Source organism: Helianthus annuus, chromosome 9 (assembly GCF_002127325.2).
Source record: "Helianthus annuus cultivar XRQ/B chromosome 9, HanXRQr2.0-SUNRISE, whole genome shotgun sequence".
Lineage (NCBI taxonomy): Eukaryota > Viridiplantae > Streptophyta > Magnoliopsida > Asterales > Asteraceae > Helianthus > Helianthus annuus.
The window spans coordinates 140,254,371-140,263,299 of NC_035441.2; the positions used below are offsets into that span (position 1 = coordinate 140,254,371).

Sequence of the window (8,929 nt, forward strand, 5' to 3'; positions counted from 1 at the left end):
ATAAAAGTAGCACATTTTTCAACAAATGTCATAAAAGTAGCACATTTTTTCAATAACCATCTAAACCAGCACTTTTTTCAGTAATACTACAGATAAACACAATAAAATAGAATTTACCACTCCACTTGTTGGATTTGTAGGTGGAATTTGTGAGAGTTTTTCCTGGGATTGTGGAATGTCCAAACTTTGTGTAATGTCTAGAGATTCTGGGAAGTCACTAAAGTAACGATTTCTAGCTTCATCAGTTTCCTTCGAGATTTCTTGATATGTGGATAGAGGTTGTTCAGCTGGTGCTTTTTTCTTCATCTTCAGTTTTACTTTCAAATTCTTTCGTTTTTCATTTTCTTCTGTTTCACCAGTTGTTGCTGCTTTCAAACTTGTTTTCTTCTTACTCTTCACCACCATTTGAGTAGGTGTTTGTGTTGTCAAGGCGAGTTTCTGTGCTGGTTTCAAACTTGTTTTCTTCTTACTCTTCACCACCTTTTCACTTCTCTTTCTTTTATTGCTTTCCACCACCGGACCAAGCTTTTTAATTGTATCATTTTTATGATACATTACAGCTGGTATCATCTTCTGTGTTGGATTTGTTCTTTGGTATGTATCATGAGCATAAACCAACTGATTGATTTACAAGTTAGTTTTTGTTATTATGTTTGATAAAAAACAATAAATATAGATCATTTTTAGATAACTACAACATACCACTAGAAATGTTATCGGCCCGATGTAATGTGCTGCTTTAGATTGGAACCAGCTTGTTGTCTTTCTGTTCAAGCAGTCGATCACGTAGCTGCACCAGTCAACATCCTTAATATCTACATCAGGTTGCAATGTTGTAAGGAATTTCATGTTGACGTTGCCACCGTGTGTGAGCTCTGCCATTATTGAGTTGAACATTACAAGAAAGTTCAGTTGAAATAGCCTTCCACTCTCCTTCTGTTCTTCCACAACATGAATAATATGATGCATTTTTGGCAGTTCATCATCAATTTCAAATTGATTTCTAAACTCTGCAACAACTGGATCACTCATTTTTGGTTTACTCAACTCCTTAACCTTCACTTTACCCATTGGTATGCCAAGAACTTCTTGTACAAGGTTAGGTGTTATCACTACATTATGTGTACCTAGATTCAGTGTGTTGATTGTAGGTTCATAATTGTTAGTGAGCCAGTATCCCAGATCAGTTGGTATATTTGTTATATCAAAGTTCTTCATGCTTTCAAATCCCATGTTATCTACTTCTGCTTTCTGTTCGTCAGATAACACTTGCATGAATTGAGCAAGGTTTTTTGGGCTGTTCCTGATTCTAATTCTTTTTTTCTTATCAAATTCCTTGAAAAGTGTTGATCGTATAGGTTCAGGGTTTGTGGCAACAGCTTTTAGTGCTGTTTTTTGTTTCTTTTCCGGGTGTTCGAAGTCACTGTCTGATGAGCCTGCAAGTAATTTCAGAAGAAACATAGTAACCAGCACAAGTTATAAAGTGTACTATATATTAAAAAAACAATAACCAGTACCATTTTGATCATTTAATACATAATAAACCATGATTTTTATAATTCAAAACATCATTGTTACATAAGGTTCAGAAAAACATGATCATAATACATAACAGCATTGATAACATTAGAAAACTAAAACAAACAACATAAACATGATGATCATAGCAGGAGCTGGCTAGATTGCTACTTCCTTCCAAAATTCTTGACTGAGATTATAGGTTTTTCCTCATCTTCTTCATGTTTAGGTTGTAGGATGGGGATCTTTTGTTTTTCATCATCTTCTTCTTTTTTGGGTTGTACAACTGAGATTTCAGGTTTCTCATCAATCTCTTCTTTTATGGGATCTGAAGGTTCACCACCAGAAGTAGGATGATTGGTATAGCTTGGCCACCAGATTGCTACTTCATTCCAAAATTTCGGACTCATATAATATTCCTTTTTTGTTGGTCTTACAACTTTTAGTGGAATGGGATGCAAAGTTTCATTATCAAAAGTAGGGATTGGTTCTCCTGGTTGTACAATTTGTAGTGGTTTGGGATTGTACAGCTCTGTTTTCACACACAAAAAACAACTGAAACTTATATTACTTATCTCCTGAATTTAAAAGTAGCACAGTCGGTAAACCAGCACAGATTTGGAACACTAAAGTAGCACTTGTGCTAGTTTCTTCTAAAACACTAAAGTAGCATAGACGGTAAACCAACTAGAATTTGTGCTAGTTTCTTAAAAAACACTAAACTAGCACGGAAGTTAAACCAGCACCGATTTCAAAACCAGAAAACCAACCACAACTTTGTGCTAGATATTTCTAAATCACTAAACTAGCACATAGGTTAAACCAGCACAGAAAATAAACCAGCACAAAAAATAAACCAGCACTATTTCATAAAAAACACAACGATCGATCTGTTTAATAAAATGCAGAACATGAATCAGTTTAGACATATTAAAACCCTAGAAATCTGTTCGTTTACAGATCCTTAACAAACCTTCGAAATCGTCATCATGTTTTGTTTCTTTATGCTTCTGGCTTCTTGTAGATCTCTTAGAACCTGTGTAATCGATTTGATTTCGAAGAAACTTAGAAAAACCGTACAAAATTGAAACGAATACACCAAAATGCAAAAAAAAAATGGAACGTACTCTCTGAATCCATCGTTGATGCTGTTTTTGTTGTTGTTTGTTCGATTTTCGTCTCTCTGATTGTCGATTTTAGGTGAAGTTTGTTAGCGATTGGGAAGTTTTGAGAGAGAGTGAAGAAGAAGTTTTTTTGAATCGTCGATAACTGCTGTGCTTTTTGTCCAGTACTATTTGTTTATGGCGAAAATACCCCCGCGCGTTGTATTTTGTTTACTTATCTAGTTTAATATTAGGGATCTAATCTGGTCCATTGGTTGTTTAAACAAATGGTGTAGATTGCTTCTTAGGCAACTTAGGCAAAATAGGCTTCTTAGGGGAACCGCCCCCATAATATATATATCATTACCACTATACAAACCATAATGCATGCGTTACAAAAACCATTGCATCAATATGTTGCAAATTATATTTATACAAGATTTTGGCTAAATTAATTAGATTATTATAAATGATAATAATTTACAAATAAAACAACACAACTTTGAATGAATCAAACCGATTGAATATGGTAAGATAATGAAACCATTATTTGACTAGGTTACAACCACTTAAGCACAATTTACAACCATACGTGCATACAAAACAGGTTGAATTTGGTAAGGTAATGAAACAATTATTTGATTAAGGTACAACTACTTAAGCATAAATTACAACCAAACATGCATACATGGTAAGGTAATGAAACTATTATTTAATTAAGACACAACTACTTAAACACAAATTACAACCAAAAAATGCATACAAATGTTTTAAAATAATAATATATAAATTAGCTCATGGTCATGAGTTAATTATTGTGTTCATTAACTTCAACAAAAATATGTCCACAAAGTTCATATGTTGGCATTGTTTTCATCATTTCTACCAACTTTTTTATGGCAAATTTGGATCACTGACGGATTATTGGAGTATCATCGTGTAATCAGTGGAACCACCCGATCATATTCATCTCCACCAGGCATAATGCCTATACAACAATTCAGAAGGAAACCCAATAAATATGGAAAAACCCCCTTGTGGGAATCTAACCCACGACCTATTGGTTCCAAAGCCTTATTCCACCCCCAAGATGTCACTAGGCGGGCTATAAATCCATAGACTCATTTCTACTAACCGATGTTAACTTTTTTTTTTTTTGAGTAAACTGCCATTTTGGTCCCTGTGGTTTGGCCAGTTTTGCCACTTTAGTCCAAATCTCAAACTTATTACATCTGGGTCCCTATGGTTTGCATTTTGTTGCCATTTTAGTCCAAATTTCAAATTTGACCAGATTTCCCTATTTTTTGACTGTTGCAACCTCCTATTTTGTCCTTTAGTGTAGGGGCATTTTGGTCATTTTTTAAATTTCATTTTTTAAATTTCATTTTTTCTGTCTTCTTCATTCTCATTGATACACACATCAACAATCAAAATCCCCAAACTTCATAGCACCACCACTGCCTCCTCCTCCCTCTCTCTCTCTTCTCTCTCTCTAGCACCACCACCACCGCCATAACCTCCTTCCACAACCACTTGTTTCCACATCTGATTTCTGAGCAAAATCCGATTCGATTTCTGAACAAAGCTCACCACAGCCATCATAACCCAGATCAAACAACTTTCACTACCACAAAACATGAATCGGTGGTGGATCTGAAGAGATTAGAGCGACTTACCTTCACCCACCACCATCTACAGCCATCATAACCCAGATCAAACAACTGTTTCCATCATAACCCAGATCAAACAACTTTCACCACCACCGCCTCCTCCCCCTCCCTCTCTCTCCTTCACCCACCACCATCTACCAGACTACCGCCACCACCACCGTCTCCAACATCACCACCCCCACCGGAACCCTAACCCCAACAACCCAAATCAGCAACCAACACCATTAAACCCGCCACCGTCACCATCCACAACCTGATCAAAGAGATTAGAGCGATTTACCTTCGAATCGGTGGTGGATCTGAAGCAAACCCAGATGGTGATGATGATGATGATGATCTTGGCGGCGACGGTGGTGTTGGTGATGATGATGAGAGAGACGGTGGTGTTGATGATGATGATGATCTTGACGGTGGTGTTGATGATGATGATGATCTTGACGGCAGATGGTGGAGAGATGGCGGTGGAGGATCTGAAGAGAGAGAGAGACGGTTAATGATGATGATCTTGACGGCGGCGACGGGAGACAGTTGATGATGATGATGATCTTGACGGAGGCGACGGTGGTGTTGGTTGGGGACGGTGGCGGTGGTTGGGGATGATGTGGGGGTTGTGGTGGTGTGGTGGTAGTTTAGAGAGAGAGAGAGAGAGGCAGAGTGAGATGAGAGAGAGAAAGAGGTGTCTGGCAGTGGCATTATATATATATATATATATATTATATATAATAATTCGAAATGACCAAAATGCCCCTAGGATAAGGACAAAAAACCAGATTTTAAGTTGGTGAATCTGACCAAATTTGGGATTTGGACTAAAATGGCAACAAAATGCATACCACAGGGACCCAGATGTAAAAAGTTTGGGATTTGGACTAAAATGGCAAAAGTGCCCAAACCACAGGGACCAAAATGGCAGTTTACTCTTTTTTTTTAAATGACATTTTGTTTTTAGACAACATATATAATTTTCACAATTATTTTCTTTTCTACCTTTTCACAGTTATTTTCTTTTTCCATCTTTTTTCTCTTTTCTTTCGTTCACTTTCTTTAATTTTATTTCTTTTTTTGTTATTGCTTAGTATTACATGAAACTTTATAAATTAATTAATCAATTTATTTATTTTTTAAAAATATATTTTTATATAGACATTAAGTTATTTACTTATCCCATTTATTAATATTATTTTAGGGTTGTAAACGGGCCTAGCCGAGTTGTACACGACCTTGCCTAAGTTCAATCCCGGCTCAAGAGTAGATAAATGATTACTTAAGTGTGTAAAACGAGCGGATCCACCCGTGAGCTACTCGAGATCGAATCATTAAGATAAATAACATATTTTTATATCATCAGTTCCTGGTTTTCATATACACAAATAAATAATTTATATTTATTAATATCTACTAGATTATTTACCCTTGTAAATGAACATATTAAAACACTATAATTGAAAACAAAATGGTTTGGATAATACTGATACCAGTAATGACGTTGTTCGTCCAATATCGGTTCATTCTGTTTCGATACTAGTATGGTATCAGTAATCGAAAAATATGTTATTTTGAACACAATTGGGTTCGTTACGGTACTGATACTCAATATTGTTTACGATACAAAAAAAAAATTATTCACAACGTTTTCATTACAAAAAAAAAGTAGTATAATGTAACCTAAAAAAATAAGTCGTGTATTATGTTGATCGAAAACCATAAAAGAATACACGTACCGTTTCTGATTATTAAGATAATGGTACCGATGTTGTTTGGACGATATTCGTTTCTTTAGTCACGGTTCTTATATAGTATCGGGCAGTCAATATAAGATAAGGTGTTATTTGTTTCATCAGAGGTAAAATGTTTGCAGTTTGCGGGCCACATATGCAGCAGCAGAAGAGGTGAACCAAACCTCTGCAGTCTGCAAGAAGATTGTTTGTTTTTTTAACTTCTGCAAGCTGCTGAAATAAACTGAATTTTTAAACTTAAAAGAGTTCTTTAACACTCAAAGTTAAACAATACTTAAATAATATTCATAAAAACACAATAACATTTTTTTAGATCATTTATTCCATACTTTAAATTAACTGTTGAACAACCTCATGTCATAACTGAGTACTCGATGTTCGATATAAGACCATGGGGTATGGTTTGGATAGTCCCCAAAGGGACCATCCGCCACGTAGGCACCAACTCAACAATGGTGAAGGACCATCCCCTTGGGGACTACCCAAGGATGTGGAAGACTACCCACATAATATAATCTATAATACTATAAAAAGGAGAAGTGATGTACACAATTGTAATTTTACCACAAGTATAAATTTTGAAGCATGATGTACAATAGTATACAAGCCATTTTAGATGGGGTTTCACCAATGCAAATTCATTACAGCCCTGTAAATGAATCGTCCGGCTATTAAGCAAAGGGTGTCGTTCAGTTTTACCAGATGAGACACTTATTCCAATAGTTGGTTTACACAGACGACTGATGGATTCTGGGCGACGATGAACACTGGGCGGTGATGGTGGGTCGATTTAATTTACGCCAAACCTCGGTCGTGCCTTTTTGTTGGTTCCATAGACGATCTTAAGGTAATGTGATTTTGTATATTAGATACGTAATCGTTATTGTTTGTTATGGGCTCAATTTTTCCTCTGTGTTTCTAAGTTAGGGTTTCTAAATATACTTTACCACCAATCGTTGAGATAACTGGTGTTCACAATGCAATCAAGGAGTGTTAGTTCCTTCATTCTCCTTTTTTTTATTTTAATCGAATTATTATAATTATTATTTAGCTATTCTGAATTTTTTGTGTTTATCTTTTCGATTACTGATTAGATATTTGTGATTTGTAAACGAATCTTGTGATTTAAATTGTAAATCGACTTGTGATATGAAGCTCACGAACTTGTGATCCTTTATGTTCAGTGGATGAAATAAGCTCACTAGAATATGAAGCTACTTACTAGCCAAAAACCAATTTATTAAAAGCTCTCGCAATATTTGGAGTTGCGGCCACAGGGGCAGTTGCAATTAATCATGAAGGTGAGCGTTTTTTTAGACAATAGTTGATAGACAACATGTTTTTGACACAAACATCCAACTATTGGTTGCTAACGTTTTCTAATTTAATGTCAAATAGCAAAGAATTTGGAACTGAATCGGCGAAAAAACTTGAGGCGTTTCATGTTTTCTACTATTTTTGTAAAAAAAGGTATTCTGTATACTCATAATCGTGACTTGTTTCTGGGGGTTTACCTATACTTCTTTGCCGTTTTATCGAATTACAAAGTAATATTTTAATGAGGTTTGATGATCTTTATTTTCTATCAATCTTTCCTTAACAGTTCATGTAATAAAGGTGAAGTATAAATGTTTTAATATGGGATAAGTTTATTGACAGTGCTGTTAAGTGCTAGCAAACACTATTGTTTGAAACATCATATTAAGCACTTTTCAGCTTGGTCATCAAATGTCTTTCGTTTTCATTTTCTTATCTTGTGTTCTACAAAACAGTTCACATAACCTTATATGCTAACCAATTGGGGTGTCCCAGTTGGCCAGTCCCACCCTTTCTCTCCCCAGAGACCCGGGTTCGACTCTAGGGAAGGTCACCAGCCTCCCACCTCTTCCATGGGGAAACGGATCGACTCGGTATAGGGTATTAACCCCCAGGTGGCTATGGGACTAAGCTAACCTGCGGAGTGTCACACTCCGGCGGTTGGGAGGACCGTGGAATATCCCCCCCCCCCTTATATGCTAATGCAATTTCCAGACATAATTAACGTTTTAAAGCTGCAAGCCGTTGGTTGTGTTGCTCGAGGGAATCAACTTACAATGTGAATGGGACCTTGTGAAAGCGATATCAGAGGACTGTTTGCTTGTGATTGCGTCAATGAGGTTCTGCTTCTAAACCTTTTAGTATTATTTATGTCTAAAACATGCTATTATATTTTTGAACTTGAATTGAACATCTTTATATGTGCTTTTGTGTGTTGGTGGGGACACATTTTTATTATCCGCCTGATCATATTTAGGCTATCAATGTGCGTTTGTGAACTTTTAACAAAGTATATGAAAATCAAAACCATCCTCTATTTTAAATGTCAACAAGAAAATACCCTTGTATGTATTGCAACAAGAATAGTCCAGGTGGTATCGGGCTGCCCACCAACACTTTCGTCTGTTCATCTTCTATGACCTTTATAAATAGTTTGGGTGCTAAATATGATTCAAAAAACTATTTTTAACCACAATAATCTTTCTTTTATTAAACTGATTTATGAGAATGTTATTTGGCCCGTTTCCTTCTAATTAGATCTTTTAGCCTAAACCATTTTGACCCGTTTGACGCCTCTAACCATAGTTGTCAATACCGGTCGCTATGGTTGCTATAGCGAATAGCGAAGCGTATAGGTCGAAGGTCGCTACAAGGTATGCAGCCATAGGCCATAAATAGCGGGATTTCACTTTTTTTTATAAATATAAATAGCGATTAAATATAGCCATAAAATAGCTGGATTTTAGCTTTTTGTTAAATATACATGTAAAATAATGTATGCCAGGGTATTCATAAAATAGGGCGCACTATTTATCGCTATTCGCCATTACCAACTATGCCTTTAACTGATATCAAGTTTATTTTC

The 8,929-nt window shown here is 35.9% G+C and overlaps 1 protein-coding gene across 1 annotated transcript; it reads right to left on the reverse strand.

The window, feature by feature from the left end:
* Positions 1–1,537: 1,537 nt before the first annotated feature.
* Positions 1,538–2,770, reverse strand: LOC118482134. The gene is made up of 3 exons (XM_035977646.1): positions 2,646–2,770; positions 2,492–2,554; positions 1,538–2,050 (listed from the first exon to the last, which is right to left on the reverse strand). The coding sequence occupies exons 1-3, from the start codon at positions 2,656–2,658 to the stop codon at positions 1,686–1,688; spliced, it is 441 nt and encodes a 146-aa protein (XP_035833539.1). The 5' UTR covers positions 2,659–2,770; the 3' UTR covers positions 1,538–1,685.
* Between the last annotated feature and the right edge of the window lie 6,159 nt (positions 2,771–8,929).

Excerpts from the sequence above, each read along its gene's own strand:
- LOC118482134 (XM_035977646.1), bottom strand. Across the intron at positions 2,051-2,491 it reads ACATGATGACGATTTCGAAG|AGCTGTACAATCCCAAACCA; the intron begins GTTTGTTAAGGA and ends GTGTGAAAACAG.